The 17,108-nt window shown below is 45.7% G+C and overlaps 2 protein-coding genes across 5 annotated transcripts in view; both read left to right on the top strand.

The window, feature by feature from the left end:
• The window catches only part of BCLAF3 (BCLAF1 and THRAP3 family member 3), a 99,697-nt gene extending 95,839 nt beyond the window's left edge, over positions 1-3,858 (top strand). The window contains exon 11 of the mRNA XM_030574482.1: positions 3,700-3,858. Within this exon, the coding sequence (XP_030430342.1) occupies positions 3,700-3,711 (12 nt within the window). The 3' untranslated portion in view covers positions 3,712-3,858. The remainder of the gene's footprint in view (positions 1-3,699) is intronic.
• SH3KBP1 (SH3 domain containing kinase binding protein 1) overlaps positions 1-17,108 on the top strand; it is a 366,732-nt gene that overhangs the window by 33,356 nt on the left and 316,268 nt on the right. For 3 of the 4 annotated variants that reach the window (XM_030574488.1, XM_030574496.1, XM_030574515.1), the window contains exon 2: positions 3,700-3,857. In XM_030574488.1, coding sequence (XP_030430348.1) covers positions 3,700-3,857 — 158 coding nt within the window. Of the gene's footprint in view, positions 1-3,699; positions 3,858-17,108 lie in introns of those variants that run through there. The other variant, XM_030574505.1, reaches the window with a different exon arrangement.

Raw genomic sequence — 17,108 nt, 5'->3', positions numbered from 1 at the left:
CAAGCTCTGATTGAAAGTAAATTTCTTATAAGTGGTGGTGTTGGACTTCATCTCACATATGCTACAGGTCTTGCTATTTGTTTTACAGGCAGTGGGCCCCTTATGGCCTCAGCTGTGTATTGTTGGTCTCTGTGTGTACGTTTCTTTTGTTTTGTGGTCCCCATACAAGGACCAGAGGTTCTCACCAGCAGATCTTTCTTTCCGGATCCCTGAAAAGGTGCCCTGACTGATAAATTCCCTATCTTAATGATTCTCCTGGAAGGCTAGCAATGGCATGCTCATAATCTGTGGGCTCACAGGTGGACCAAAACTGGCAACCAAATGTAAACTATCCATTGAACAGAATTGTCCTTTAGACTTTAGCCTCCAATGCAGAATGAACATTATCTGTGTTTGACAAATTCACCATTATGCATTAAAATGGTTTCTTCCATCTCTAGCTTCTTTAAGATGCCCATGATCTCACTTTAGGGTATTTTGGATTCGTTATGATTTAAGGCTGTTTTAGTTGTGAGTATTTTTTGGTAAAAGTCATGGACAAGTCACAGGCAGTAATCAAAAATTCAGGGCCTGTGACCTGTCCATGACTTTTACTAAAAATACCAGTGAATAAAACTGGGGGGGGGGAGGGGAAGGAAGCTGCCTGGAGGGGTAGGGGGTGGCAGCACACCCCCTGCTGGTGCTGACAGGGAGGGTTGGGACTGGCAGGCTCCCAACTGGCTCCACCTGCCGCCCCGCAGCAGAATTTGGTTGTGGGAGGGGCCAGGATATTGGGGCACCTGATGGGGTGAGATGGGCTCTGAGTGGTGCTTATCCGGGGGCTACCTGGAAGCACTGACATCCCCCTGGCTAAGGTCCTAGGTGGAGGAGTGGCCAGTCACTCTGCGTGCTGCCTCCGTCTGCAGGCACTGCCCCTGCAGCTCCCATTTGCCGTGGTTCTCAGAGCCCGCTTCACCTCATCTGGTGCCCCAACCCCCTTTCCTCTCACACAGCCAAACTCTGCAGGGCGAGGGCCTGAGACTGTCCTGCTCCTGGCACAGGGGCTGCCTTAGCCAGGCGCAACTGCTGCTGCAGAAGTCACCGAGGTCAGGAAAGTCATGGCATCTGTGACCTCTGTGACAAACTTGCAGCCTTAATTATGATGTCAAATGATGGCTGTGATGTCTAAGTCTTGGTAGGACTAGAAATCTTTAATTATCTAATGTGAGATGAGACTGTAATATGTTTTGATGAAAGGTCACCAGTCCAATCAGAAGTTCAAGATGTGTTGTGGCCTTTAGCCCTTGGCCAAAAGCAATCATACTCTTCTAGCTATAGCTAAGTGATATCTCTGTCTGCGTTGCTCAAGAAACAAGAAAATATGTGTATACATATGTGCGTGTGACTTCTTTGGGATGGGAGGAATAACAACACTCTCTTACCAACCTAGTTCAATATAATGTAATATCCCTTTATAGGTTAGGTGGAATGTTATTGGGATTGTCTTACCATCTGTGGTGGTGTCACAGGTCTTGTCTGGGCCAGTGGGGTTTCGCTTGCCTTCATTTTACAACTGTACATTGATATTTAACTCAAGATGTCCACTTAGGCTTTAAATTTCATAATCTAATACTTCTTCGCTGGTCCAGTTACAATAAAGTGTGATCAGAGTGTGGCCTCTGACCAAGGTGGGTTTCTTGGGTTAAGACTGGAGACATTCTTCATCCCCGTTCCAACTTCACCCAGAACTGTCTTCTGGAAGAAGCAGCCAGTAGCAGGGTGGTGTTGCCCCCTGCTAGGCCCTGGTTGAATTCTGCCTGCTCATCAGCCTTCTTGATGGTGGAGTTCTTGTTGGTTCTGCCAGCAGCTGATCCTGGATGGCCTCTCTAGGCAGCTCTTGAAAGAATGAACGCACTCCTCTTTTTCTCCAAAAGGCCATCTGAGGGTGATGGTGTCAAGGTGGCAGGGCCTCCAGCAGAGGGCAACAACACCCTGTTCCTGGTTTAATAGTATATGCTCCTTTAGCTGTGCCAGCTGTCGTCATTCCCTGAGAGTTCACTCTCATGATGTCTTACGTGGCACACAGTTATCTGCACAGAAAGGAGATGAATGTGGATATTTCAATCTCTTAAAGGGTAAATGTTCTACAGAATGTCTTTAGGGCATGATTTCCCATCACAGGAGATGTGGCTATTCTGGGGATTCTGGCATCCACTCTTCTTTTGGTAGCTGCTGGGAGAGCTTCTAGAGATAAAAATACAGTAATGTTGGTTAGGGGGAGGGTTGTTTCAGGGGTGAAAATAAGTGAGAACAGCACCTACTGCGCCAAAAACAAACACAAGCAAACAAACTAACAAAAATTTCGCTTTACCATTGAGCATCATCTTCATAGCAGCAGAAAAGTTATTAATTCCTTCTGCACGGTTTGCCTCTGATATTGACTTCTTTTAAAAAAAATATTTTGGCACAGTAAGTAAAATACAAAGTATTTAGAAAAAAGATTTTCCATTCCCCACTAGAGAAATATATCAGAGTGATGCAAGGGGTTATAACACGAAGTAATGGAATGGAATAAACAAAAGTAAAACTGAGGCCAATAATCAGAAAAACTTCCTGCTGGTGATATCTGTTAGATTTAGATCCCTCTCTTGAGGGAAGTGATGAAAGTCCTATGGCTGAGATTTTTAAAATTTGACCTCACAGAGCACCAGGATCTCAATTCCACACTGACAGAGGAAGAGCTCGGTGATATGGTACAGGGGTGGGGGGAGAAACTTCACCCATTTCTAATAGAGCTTATTCCTGCCATTATGAATTCCCTAGCTCCTTCCAGTGAGAGATCTAGATATACGCAATATTGATACAGATATTTATAATATTATATGAAGGAATCTGAGGGGTTTGGGTTTATGTGGCTTTTATTCTTCTGGGAAGAGAATAGGGCATACTACCTGACATGATGAAATACTGGTAGAGGAGCAGCAACAAGTTTGTGTTTGATAGTTGACATTTGGAGCAATAGTAATATTTGAATTTCACATCCTCTGATGCATAATCATTTTGCAAGTGAACATCAATTTTTCCTTCTCAGTGAAATCCTAAGAGAGTATATGTACATAGCAAAGCTTTGCGAGGCTGAGCTCTGCATTTCTGAAATACATCACACTTATAGAAAGATTGTTATAGTGAAATTTAGCATCATGCAGAAACTTTAATAAATGATTCTGGGGGTAGCAATGATGTGTCTGGCAAACTAAGTGGCTATGGTTTTGAATGGTATGGATCTGAACACCATTTCAGAATGGTACTGAAATAAAGCAAGCATTTCTAAAGTAACAAGGAGAAAAACCATAATCTTTTCCCAGAAGTAGACACCAGTTTGTAATGCTTACATCTGAATGGATACTGCTGCAGCAACACACATTGATTTTTTTTAATTAAAAGATAAATATAAAATAAACAGATACAAATTGCTGTCTGTCAACCAGTTATAAAGGGCTGCTCAAAGGATCTCCCCCCACCAGCCCTTGTCCCTAATATGTTGCTGTTGTATGAAGTCTTCAAGGTTAATCTGATGCTATTCCTGTTCCTGAGCAGCTGTTACTGGGTTGGTTGGTTGGTTTTTCTTTTTATCTCTGAAGCCATGAAAACTTTAATCAACCTGACTGAAAATAAATACTGTCTCTAACTCTCTGTAACGTGTGGCTCTTTCTTTTTTAGTGGAGGCGATAGTGGAATTTGACTACAAGGCTCAACATGATGATGAGCTGACAATCACAGTAGGTGACATAATCACCAATATCAAGAAAGAGACTGGAGGCTGGTGGGAAGGACAGCTCAAAGGCAGAAGAGGTTTGTTCCCTGACAACTTTGTAAGAGTGAGTACAAAGTGAAACAGTTCTTGTGTATTGTACTTACTAGCTTGTATTGCTTGATGGAAAAGCAGTCTTTTTAAATCATGCTGCGATTTGTATTTTTTTGAATCATGTTGCATTACAAAGTAGAGAATGCATTTCTGTGGATATCTGGTGTAGTTATGATATCATTAAAATTAAAGATAAATAGACACACTTTTTCCATGCTCTGCAGTGGTTATTGCAGCCCTGTGGTCTGAAAACAAAATTAACATTTAGGATAAAGCTGTCCTCCAAAACTCAGTTCCTTGTATGACTCATGCTGTTTGTAATATCTTCTCTCTCATATACAGTGTGTCTATTTATAGATGTAAAGGCTTTATCACAGGGGAGGACAAACTACAACCCGTGGGCTGGATCCGGCCCATCAGGGCTTTCAGTCCGGCCTGCAGGGTTGCCAGCCACAGGGCTAAGGTAGGCTTAAGTAAAGTAGGCATAACTTGCTGGGAGCTGTGTTCAAAATGATCACTACTTTTTCAGTGTCTCTTGGTATGTGGCATCCTACCCTGCTTCAGAATGTCAAAATAGTTGCTCTCAGAGGTGAAAATAGTAGCCCTTCACAGTAAAACGTTTACATATATGTTCATATACCTACATAAAGGTTACATTTCACCTGTGAGTGGAGGGGCTGTGTCAGGCCTCCAGTACAGGAAACTGCAGCTATTCTTTTGTGCCAAAGAAGGATGAGGAGCAGGCACACAGGACTGCACTCCCTGCAGGCATTAAAGATGGGTTTGGTGCCAGTTATGGAAGGTTTTCATAGTTTAGCTATGGGAGGGGTAGTAGCATGGGCATTGAGTCTGTGATTACATGGATTGGGTGGCCATGAAACCTATGACAGGGTTGCTGGTGGCCGCTCTGACAATTTTTCCTAAAATACTTAATAAATATGCCATATATATGTCCAAATCATTGTAATTTATTTACATAGGATTTTTTTCCAGACTCAATAATAAAATAACGTACAGTTGTGTCTATTCTATACTGAACCTAAACAGACTAGAAACACACACAAGGTGCTTTGCATGTTCTTGTCTTGTTCTTCTTTTTTTTCCTTGTCTTTTTTTGGTTGCTTTTTTTAAGACGTGCTAGTTACTAAGTCTGCTGTGAAAAATGATGTTAACAAACATACAAATATCACTTTTCACAGCAGACTTACTCAACCCCGGCAAGGCCTGGATGGGGAGAGGGATATGGAGGCAGCAGGGGCCAGGGGTGACTTGGGGCAGAGCCCGCCACTTTACAGCAGGGGAACGGAGCCTAAAGCCCTGGGGCTGGAGCATGCCACCCATAATAATATCATAATAATAGTTGGAGGAATACCTATCTCCTAGAACTGGAAGGGACCTTGAAAGGTCACGAATCCAGCCCTGTGCCTTCACTAGCAGGACCAATTTTTGCCCCAGATCCCTAAGTGGCCCCCTCAAGGATTGAACTCACAACCCTAGGTTTCACAGGCCAATGCTCAAACCACTGAGCTATCCCTTCCCCCTGACCCTACCAGTCCTGGGAAAGTGGGGAACTCAATGGCTGCCTGCTCCTCCAGCTTTTGTGTCTCCAGAGGTGGGCAGGGTCCAACCACTGCTGGCAGTCCTAGGGGAGGGAGCTGCAGCTTTGCCACCGCCCATGACCACGCAGGAGGCTGTGGCCGAATGCCGCCAGCATGCTGCATATGAGAAATGCTGGTCTAGGGCAAGAGGAGGATGAGCAGTTCTGATTATTACATTTTAGACAAGTCCTGAGGTAGATAAACATGTAGATTGGGTTGGAGAGAGAAAATATGGATTATGGTGGGAAATGTGCAGTTCCTGTAATTGGTTTGCTGCTTAATAAGGTTACGAGAGCATCCCAGGCTCATCGGGAACTTTGCCTAATCCCCCAAGTTTTAGATGTATGTAATCATAAAAATTAACTAGTAATTGTGGATTCCAGAAGTGCCATTGGAAGGGGATAGAAGATTGTCAAGAGAGAAGAAGGATGATTCGGGGTGTAAAGAGAATGAAATATATTAAATCATTGTTTGGGAGAGAGTGGTGGAGGAAATTAAAAACTGAATATGGGGTAAAGCCAGTGGCAGTGGGAGGGAGTAAGAGCCAGTGGCACTGGAAGTGCTTTTTGAAGTACCTGTAACCAGAATGAAGTTTTCATCTCCACAGAGTGAGAGACAAGAAAAGAGTAAAAATGCAGATTACAAGAGAATATTCTAATGAAGAGACAGAGAATAGAAAGATGTGAGAAAGAAAGGGGAAAAGAAAGCGGGTGACTGTGTATATTTACAACTTCAGTAGCCTTAATCAAGAGACTTTCACTATGAAGCTACAGGAAGGGTACTTCCTGCTCTTGAATCTGCAAACCAAATGTACTTAAAACATGCAAAACAGCTATCAAAAACAAATGCTATAAATTTTATAGGGAGAGTAGAGGCGTATATTTGTCATAAATGACCTTCTGTTCAATGGAGCAACTATACAGGTACTTAAGATATTGTTTTCTCTCTTCTATGTTTCCTTGTCTATTGTCAAGATGTATATCTGGTCTGCTGAAAGATGATGTGGGAAAAGTTTTTGTCTAAATATGTGAAAATACATTAGCTGTTCCTCATTCAAGACCTAATTTCAGATTCTGTGGTCAACTCACTTCTGTTACTATAAACGATTCATTAAACTGATTTTTTTAAATCATAGTTAAGAAATATCTCTTATCCTTTTATGATTCTTGCCTCTCAGATTTGGCAGGTAGAGAGGTATAAATACAAAGAAGGAGAGTTTTCCCCTCTGTATCTGCCCTTAGCACCCCATATCCTTCAGATACAGGTGTTTTTTTTGTTGTTGTTTGTTTGTTGGTTTGTTTGTTTGTAAGGAGGTACAGGAAAAGAAGAGGATGAGAATTCTGTGGCAAGGGAAGTTGATTTAACTTCTGTTTTTAATCTGTAAAATGTTCATTGTTGTATGTTTTTGTGTTGAGTCTGCAAAAGATGAAATGTGTGTGGGCACTGAACTTCTGGGTAATACAGGCAATGTATGCTACATTTGTTCCTCTTTTTCTTTTGGTGTTGAGAAATATCATTCGGAAGTAGATGGAAGTTAAGAAAAACATTTGAATTCCTAGTCAAACCAGGCTTTCAGTGTAACAAACTGTACTTAAAAATACAGGGGCAGCTGAGACAGTTAGATTTTGCTGATAGCAAGTGGAGATGCAGAAAGCAGGAAACTGGTGAAAACCCATGCTTGCTGGTTTTAATTTACAAAGGCAACTGTGTGTGTGATCTAGTGGTGCAGCACTGGTAAATTGTATGCTACACTAGACTGTCTTCAGGTGACTTGCAAGTACTGTTAGCAGACTTGTATCTGGTTTGCAAATAAAGGGTCTACAAGCGCTACTGGAGTTGTGTAAAGTTGCTGTATAAAGCCAGGTTTTTAGAATCAGTGAAACAGAGGGCAGAAACTATGCATAACTGTACTGTTGCCTGAGGTCAGAAGAGCTGCCAAGCTCCATTGACTCCCTCTTTGTATTGAAGCAGAAAATAAGCCTCTTAATACTGCAAATCAGTTGAATTTCAAAGATGATGTGTATGCTAAATAGCAGATGTGAAATGGAACCTTAAGGTACTTAGGTTCAAGTGCTAGGAGACCAGAAGAAGTTACTTCGACAGCTGTCTGCTTGTTTGTTAGCCACCAAATTTTCTCTTCCCTTTTTCTGCCTTTATTAAACTTTTACAAATCTTAAACAGCCAGAGACTTGTAGGGGTTTACTAGAGAGGTGCTCGGCATGTCGGTGTCACTTATAACTGTAAAGCTCCCACAGACCCTATGAGCTGGAGAAGAGAGAGAATGTATTATTTTCTTCCCATATAACCCCAGAACATCCCAATAGTTTTTACTCACTCTATTATCTTTGCCCCAGTCTTCTTACTGCTGCTCGGTGGTGGACAGGTTCCTTTTCACTCCTCCAGTGTCCCCTCTCCCAACCCCGCAGCCTCCCATAAAGTTTCTTGTATCTGCCTCTGATATTGTGCTCTAGACTTTACTTGATTCTTGTTGATTTTATTGCTGCCCACAAAGTTCTGAATAGCGGTAGTGAAACTGACCATGACCTTGTTAATTTTGCTCAGTAATTGCTTCTGTAAGCTATGGCATCCCCAGAGGGGCTGAAGTTATCTGCAGACGGAGGAATACAACAGTGTCCACACTTGGAAGGTTGTCTGCTTAATTGGCCAGTGGAGCCCTTCAAGTCCTCTTAGGCCATGGCTACACTAGAGAGTTGCAGCGCTGGTGAGGGGGTTACAGCGCTGCAACTTAGGATGTGGCCACACTTGCAAAGCACGGCCAGTGCTGCAACTCCCTGGTTGCAGCGCTGGCTGTACACCCGGTCGAGCCTCGGGTGTAGGGATTCCAGCGCTGGTGATCCAGCGCTGGTGAGCAAGTGTGGACCCCACCAGCGCTTTTATTGACCTCCGGGGTATAAGGAGGTATCCCAGAATTCCTGTCCACAACAAACCGGAAGAAAGGGGGAGCTCAGAGTTCAGCCAAACTGCTTATTTAAAAAACAAACGCAGCTCCTGTTTGCTGAGCGAGCGGAGGCAGGCAGGGGAATTACTTTGGAATGTTCACAGCTGTTTGCTTGAAGAGAGAAACAGCATGCTCACACGGCAGAGGGGGAGGAGGAAGTCCATGTTGAGCAGATGCTTAACTGGTCTGCCTGCTATTTAGGAGTGCATAATTTGCATTTAGTGAATGAGAGGGGTGGGGGAAATGGTCAGAACTTTTAAAATGATTGAAGGTAGGCACTGTGTGTCTTCCAGTCCTTAGAACTTGCAAGGCAGGGAGCTGAGAACAGTGCTCCAAAAATCCATTCTCTCTGTCTCCCCCATGCTCCCTGTCACATTCCACCCACCCCCCTCTTTTGAAAAGCAGGTTGCAGCCACTTGAATGCTAGGATAGCTGCCCACAATGCACCACTCCCAACAGCGCTGCAAATGCTGCAAATGTGGCCACGCTGCAGCGCTGGTAGCTGTCAGTGTGGCCACACTGCAGCACTGGCCCTACACAGCTGTACGAACACAGCTGTAACTACCAGCGCTGCAGAACTGTAAGTGTAGCCATGGCCTTATTATATATTTGGTGGAGTGTTACCATTAAATTGCTGCATTCTGATAAGATTTCTAAGATTAAAAAAAACACCCTCATTAAATATAGATTCATTCTTGAGAGGCAGTGAGCTACAATGCCTCTTAATTGCCACTTAGTTCTTGGAAATAAAAGTCAATAGCCCTGCTCTTTGATGCCTTGAGGAAAAATCATTAAACTCGTTACCTTAGGGTTCCCAAACTGTGGAGCATGCCCCCACCCCGTGGGGTGCAGAGGAACGTTTGGGGGGGGACTTGGGCCAACCCCTGTGAGCGGTGGGGAGGGAGCTTCACTCTGCCCCGCCCCCAGCTCTGCATGGCCCCCAGCCCACATGCAGCCCCACAGCTCCACTCCATCCCCTGCTCCTGTTCAAACCCAGCTCTGCCCTCTCTGCCCCCAGGCCAGCTCTGCCTCTAGCCCCACCTCCCTAAGGGGAGGTGCAACAGGAAAAAGTTTGGGCACCACTGCCTTAGGGTCAAGTGCAAAAGAACTAAATGGGCAAAAATGCTTCAATTTTTGGCACATAAAATATGAAAGTATCTGTCTTGTATTTCCCTCCCAATCCCTTCTTGATAGCAAGGCGGACGTCATAAAAGGAAAGCTTTAATACTTTGTTGGCTTATAAGTGCAGGTTTTTTAAATGTATTTTTAAATTATAAAAGGGATATACGTACAAGTCATCTACAGTTCAGTACATCTATTGTAGTTTGTTTCATAGTTTTGCATATTGTGATAAGTTATTTGTAAAGAGTAGTATTTTGAAGAAGTGGCTTATTAGTTTGTCAGTGACTTATTGGCAGCATCACAACAGAATGCTAACTTAATTTACGGATGATACTTAAATGTATTCATTTTTAATGTTTCCTATTGGTTCCTAAGTATCTTTATCACATATGTTATACATTATATAATTGATTATACAGTACTAATACCACCACTACATTGGTTTGTTGTGGAGACTGTTGAATGTATAAAATGGAAATTAGTCTACCAAGCAGTCTTTTTTTTTTTTTTAATTATCCTTTGCTTTCTCTTGTTTTGTTTTTTCCTGAAGAAAACAAGTTTCATTTTGAAGCATATAGTTGATCATATAAAGGAATAAAACTACATTTGTTGTTAGAATTTGCAATGGAGGATTCTAAACGTGTATTTTTTTACCCAGTAAGAGTGAAACTAAGAATTGGTTTTGTGTTTCACTGCTTGAGGCTCTAAGCCAGAGGCAGAGGAATGGAGAGGAAAAACTCAATTAGAGCAGGAAATTAGAGCAGAATTCACCATTTTGGGGTAAGTTTTCAATATAGTGGTATCTTACTCTCCTGCTCCTGTGCCAGAAGGCCTTCGTCACAACTTCCTTTGGACAGTGTCTTCTGTCTGAACTGTGCATTGTGCAAGTGGATTGAATTTGTGGGGCCAGTGTATTTGGAGTATACTCTCTTGTGCTAGTATTCATCACAGCATGAGCTATTGATTGGCAGGAGTATAGGTGGTGACTCTCTCCTAAGGCAATCTTGAAAGGTTGGGAGGCGGTGCCTTATTGTGGAACTGTGACTTTGTAATTCTCTTCTTTTCGATATATATGTCTGAGTACATTTCTGGCTTCCTTCCAGGCTCCAAATATTTCCTCTTCAACTTGTTTATGTGTGGGTGGATAGGTAGATTATTTATGTGTTTTGAGTTGGGCATCTTTTATACTAGGTCCTGTGTTTGTTTTACTATTAAACCATGTTGCCATGAGAAATTCTTGTTCTTCAGGTAAATTATTTGAAGGTATTTGGAAGCATGCAGGTACAAATGCCTTATTTAAAAAACAAACACAAAAAAAGGCTGAAACACCACAATTTTGGTTTTACAGAGGCCCTAGTACAGCATAGACACCCCCCCCTCTCTCTCTCTCTCTCTTTTTTTCCCTCTGTGGAAGAAATTATAACTCTTGGGATTGAATAACAATATTTCCAGTAAAAATCATAGACACCTGGAAACTAAAGGTAGGAAAGACCTGTTTTGACATCACATTCACTCCCTGACTTTGCATTATTGTTCCTTACCGTTTAGTCAGGCAGAAGTTTGATTTTTGTATAAGTTAAGTGTTGGAAGGAATGGTATAGGTGGAATCACTACATCTGTAAGGCTCTAACTGATATTCTTTGGGTGATGTCCTCTTCAAAAATTATTAGATTATGAACTCTGTGATTTCCACCCCCCACCCCATTTGTGTAAGATGACATAGAAGTGGCATATGATTCTGGAAGTATATGACAGAACTATGGAGTTTAACAATTCTCACTACAAAGGGTTACTCCCATGTACAAACTTTATCTCACAGAAAAAGGTCCATTGACTTCAGTGGAACTATGCAAATCTTTTGCATGATTATAATAATTCCATATTCTTCCAAATATCTCACAACACACAGCAGTTACAATGGAAATTTTACAGTGTGACGACGAATAAGACGGGCAAGAAGAGACATCAGGGATTGTAATACAAAATGCCACCATGGTGAATTTTAGCAAGCTTATACTCTGAGTAGCTGTTGTTGCATCTGATTTTGTGATGATGAATAGACAATGGCATAAATTGCGTAGGGAGATCGTTAACATATATGTATGAAAATTGAGGGGTTTTTTTTAAGTCTTTCCTATGAACCCAAATAACAATGTTATGCCAAGACATAAGACCCAGAAAGAAAGACTAGAGACAAATCTTCTGGTCAAAGGAAAAGCATCCAATCCATTTTAATTGTTCAAGTTGAATGAAATGCAGAAATAAGCAAACAGTATAAGTGGTGAAAAATAACTAGCAGTTTTAGAATGTTTAGTTTGAAATGAAATAAAAATTAAAAGTGAAGGTAACTTTTTAAAAAAGTAGGGTTAAAATTTAGGTCGCCTAAAGGTGTTTGCGGTAATAATTTATAGTCATAGACTTTAAGGTCAGAAGGGACCAATATGATCGTCTAGTCTGACCTCCTGCACAACACATGCTGCAAAAAGGTGTTCGTTCTGGTTGGGAGTGAGAGACTCCTTAAATTTAATATTGAGAATTGCATTTGATTCACTTGTCTTCATGTAAATACATATTTTAAGTGTTGTATTGCCTGTCTAGAATCTTGTGGGAAGCAGTTGAGAAGTGTATGTTGGAGACGTCCCCCCCATCTTTCCTTTTCACCCTGCTCATGGCTGACTACATACATATACTAGAGCTTTACGGGTATCTTTGTAGCATATTTATTATAAGGCTGGGCATATTAGAGCTATTTAGATTCATGATCCACATATGTCATTCTCTTGGGAGGTGAGGGGGAGAAGGGAAAGTACATTTCTCTTGAAGTCCTCATGATTTTGGCTTTTATAGTTAAGCAAAATACATATTTTACTGGTACATAATACCAATCCTTTGAGGCCTTCAATATCTTTTTTTTTTTTTAAACTTTCAAGTGAATTTGGTGCTTTTGAAAGACACTGGATTAACATCCCTGGAGACAAGTGCTCTAGTAATCCCTGGAGAAGACAAGGAATGCTGCCACAGTATTCCAACTGGATATTGGCTGGTCGTCATGGCTATTCAGCTCTTAATTTTTTTTTTTTAAGGGGCTGCCAGCTGGAGTGCCAATTACTGCCATTTGTTATGATAGCGGTGGTTTTTTCCCCCTTTTTAAATAACATGGACACCTCCCACCAGGAGCGGTACTGAGACCAAACTTTCACATTGAGAACAAATGGTAATGAATTTTTGCTACCACTGACTTGAACTAGGGATGTAGTGGTAGAGTCAAGGCTGTTCCTAAGCATGTGTCAGGCGTGTGAATCCGTGATCCCATTCTTTAGTGACCTGATTCTCAGCTACCTGTCTCAGCATGCTATTGTGACCCAATGCACCTTGAAAGACTAACTTGGGAATCCAGTTCTCCATGACTGTACAACAGAGGTAGTCAGTAGGCAGACCACAAGTCAAATCGGGACCCCCAGATACTTTTTAATGGACTCTGAAATCTTTAATTTTTTTTTTGTTATTTACTTACTGTTATCATCATTTTTAAAATATTTTCTCTGGAGTCTGGACCTTGACTATACTTTGATGAAGAAGTTTGAACCTTGACAAAAAATAATTGAATATCCCTGTGTGATGGAGTAGGGGCTGCATGGGGGATGGGAGAGCAGGGGAGGACTGTAGGGGATGGACTATACCTGAGCCTGTAACCTGAGCTAGGCAAGGGGGGGGGGTGGGAGGTCAACACTTTTGCCCTGGAAGCTAGACAAAGGAAGGGGCCGGCTGGAGGGGCTTAGTTTCAGTTTCAGTTTGGGGCTGGGTGGTTGGAATTCAGGGTATCCTAACCTGGGATCCAAGCACCTTGAAACCCCAGAAGGACTCGATTGAGGGGTCCTGACTGTGCCTACAAGCCCTGCTGTACCCTGTGTTCCTGTTGTCCAATAAACCTTCTGTTTTATTGGCTGGCTGAGAGTCACTGAGAGTCCCAGGAAGAGGGGTGCCAGACCGGACTCCCCCATACTCCGTGACAACTGGTGGTAGAGGTGGGATATACTGCACCCCATGGATGGCGCTTCCTGCAGTAAGTGACTGGGGAGCAGTAAAACGAAGGGACGATTTTAGGGGTGATTAACCCCTGGGAGTGTGTGCCCAGTGAGAAGGACTTCCCAGTAACAGGGTCTCCCGGGGGATTGCAGCGAGCGGTCCCAGGGGCAGAGGAGTCTGCAGCTCGACCCTGGCAGAGGGCTCAAGAAGGGCTGGTGCACTAGGGGTCTCCCTGGAAACCGTGGGGAGCAGTGAGTACCCCGGCCTGTGAGTGGCTAGCAGGAAGATGTATGCCAAGTGGCGCAAGTGCGACCTGGTGGAGCTGTGCAAGTAGAGGGGGCTGCGCAGTGGGAGACGCACCAAAGACCAGCTGATTGCCCGGCTGGAGGAGGGAGACCGCTTGAATGAACGGAGCCCTGTCTCTGAGGGAAGCAGCCGGGCAGATGCAGCGCAGGCATCAGTGTCTGTCCCCGCTGGGAGTGGTCAGCTGGCGGCTCAGGGCTTCCCAAGACCCCCCCTTCCTAGGCATAGGGGAAGGGCGGGGAGGAGCCCAGTGAATACCGAGGGCACCGTGACCCCCTCGGCCAGCAGGGGATCCTCGCGGCGAAGCTCATTCCCCAGCAGGGGATTGTCCCGGCGGTGCTTGGCATCCGTGGAGCGGATGCGGCTGGAATATGACAGGGAGCTGAGACAGGAAGAGCTCGAGTTAAGGAGGCAAGAACTGAAGGAACGGGAGGAGCGTAAACATGAGGAGAACCAGTGCCAATGTGAGGAGAACCAGTGCCAGCGTGAGCTGGAGGAGAAGGAGAAACAGCGTAAACATGAGCTGGAGCTGGCCCGGCTGGCGAGCAGTGGGGCCCCGGCTGCAGTGAGTGAGGGGGGACCCAAGCCTATGAAGAGCTTTAATAAGTGCTTGCTGGCGTAGCGTAAGGAGGGGGAGGACATAGATACCTTCCTGATGGCCTTTGAGAATGCCTGTGAGCTGCACTGGGTTGGCCCTGCAGACAGGATCTCATTTCTCACCCCCTTACTGGACTCTACAGCCGTGGAGGTGTACAGCCGGATGAAAGGGGCAGAGGCAGGGGACTACGAACTGTTCAAACAGGCCCTGCTCCGCGAGTTTGGGCTGACTCCTGAGACGTACCATAAAAAGTTCCGGAGTCAGCGTAAAACCTGTGAGGTCACATACCTACAACTGGTCAACCGGGCGCAGGGGTATGCCTGCAAGTGGACAGCTGGGGCCCAAACTAAAGAGGACCTGCTTGACCTATTCATACTAGAGCACCTGTATGAGCAGTGTACGTCCGACCTGAGGCTGTGGTTGATGGACCAGAAGCTGGAGAACCCGCAGCACCCTGGCCAACCAATTTGTGGACAGTCGGGCAGGGGATAACAGGGAGGAGTCTCGAAGGAGCAGGCCTGCCTCAGCGCAGAGAGAGAGTCACCATGAGACCTCCCAGCGGGGGCTATGGAGAACCCCCACCAAACGGGAACCTCCAGAGTCAGGTTCATCAGACCCACTCAAGGAGACCCGCGAGACATGGGCTGCTTTCACTGTGGCCAGGCTCAGGGACAGACCAAGCAGACCCAACCCACAGAGGGTTGACTGGGTAAAGACCCAGTCGGATGAGGGGCAACAGTCCCTGGAAAGGGGGGCTGGCAACGTACAACCTGTGAAGGAGGGAGGAGGTCCCCAGGTCATCTCCTCTGGGGGGCTGGATGCTCCAGGCTCCAGGTTTTTGGTTTACAGGGTGGGCGCAGGGCTGCCCCTCCGGAAAGAGTGCCATGTTTCCCTGAAGGTAGACGGGAGGAAGGTCACTGGGTGCTGGGACACGGGTGCAGAGGTGACGCTCGCTCGGCCCGAGGTGGTGGCCTCAGATCGGATGGTGCCCGACACCTACCTGACCCTGATGAGTGTGGGTGGGACCCCAATCAAGGTGCCTGTGGCGAAGGTATACCTGAAGTGGGGGGCCAAGGAAGGCCCCAAGGACGTGGAGGTACAGCCACATTTGCCCACGGACGTGTTAATGGGAGGGGACCTCGAGGGCTGGCCAAGTAACACTGAGTGCCCTGGTCGTGACTTGTAGTCAGAATCAGCAAAGGGCACTGCGCCCCGACAACGGGGAAGGTACTCTGCCCGATGTGCAAGACCCTAACCTGGTTGGGGGGGAACGCCCAGGGACACGGCTCAGAGAGGCTGTGGCCTCAGACCCAGCCAGCGAGAGAGAGCAGGTCCCCATCCCTATCCCAGCTGCTGAGTTCCAGGCCGAGTTGCAGAAAGATCCCTCCTTGCGGAAGCCCAGGGACCGGGCTAACCTCAGTGCGGTACAGACCATGAGGAGATGTTGCAAGGAGAGGTGCCTGTGGGAGAAGGGGTTCCTGTACTGAGAAAGGGCTCCCCCAGGGGAAGTAGAGTCATGGGGGATCAGGAGGCAGCTGGTGGTTCCCCAGAAGTTTCACAACAAGCTATTGTACCTGGCCCATGACATCCCTCTCGCAGGGCACCAAGGAATCCGGCGCACCAGGCAGAGGCTGCTACAGAACTTTTACTGGCCTGGGGTCTTTACCCATGTCTGACATTACTGCCAATCCTGTGACCCCTGCCAGAGGGTGGGGAAGGCCCGGGACAAGGGGAAAGCAGCTTTGAGGCCTTTACATATCATAGAAGAACCTTTCCAGAAGGTAGCCATGGACATAGTGGGACCTCTCAGCAAGACGACCCGGTCGGGGAAGAAATACATCCTGGTGGTGGTAGATTTCGCCACTTGCTACCCCAAGGCGGTGGCCTTGTCCTCTGTCGAAGCAGACACTGTGGCAGATGCGCTGCTGACAATTTTCAGCCGGGTGGGGTTCCCCAAGGAAGTCTTAACGGACCAGGGGTCCAACTTCATATTGGCCCTGCTCCGGTGCTTGTGGGGAAAAATGTGGGGTCCGGCATAATTGGGCCTCAGGGTATCACCCCCAGTCCAGCGGGCTGGTGGAAAGGTTCAACGGGACGCTGAAGATGAAGCAAAAAACATTTATGAACCAGCACCCGCAGGATTGGGACAAGTACTTACCTCACCTGCTGTTCGCGTACAGGGAGGTACCCCAGGAATCTACCGGGTGTTCGCCTTTCGAACTGTTGTATGGAAGGCGGGTAAGGGGGCCCTAGACCTGATGAGAGACGAATGGGAGGGGAAGGCTGCTTCCAAGGGAGAGTCAGTGGTGGAGTAAGTCCTGACCTTCCGGGAAAGACTGGCCGAGCTCATGGGCCTGGCCAGGAAGAATCTGGCCCTAGCCCAGAGGAAGCAGAAGGTCTGGCATGACCGCATGGCACGGACCTGTGTCTTCGCCACCGGGGATCAGGTGATGGTTCTCATCCCCGTGAGGAAAAACAAACTCCAGGCTGCCTAGGAAGGGCCCTTCAAGGTTATCAAGCAACTAAATTAGGTAAACTATGTGGTGGAGCTGTCGAACCGGGCACATCACCGTTGGGTGTACCATGTGAATATGATGAAGCCATACTATGACGGGGAATGTGGTGTTGGCCGTGTGTGGACATTGGGAAGCAGGGGGA

Source organism: Gopherus evgoodei, chromosome 1 (genome assembly GCF_007399415.2).
Source record: "Gopherus evgoodei ecotype Sinaloan lineage chromosome 1, rGopEvg1_v1.p, whole genome shotgun sequence".
NCBI lineage: Eukaryota > Metazoa > Chordata > Testudines > Testudinidae > Gopherus > Gopherus evgoodei.
The sequence above is the reverse complement of the archived record's forward strand: the minus strand, read 5'-3'. Positions and strand labels throughout refer to the sequence as shown.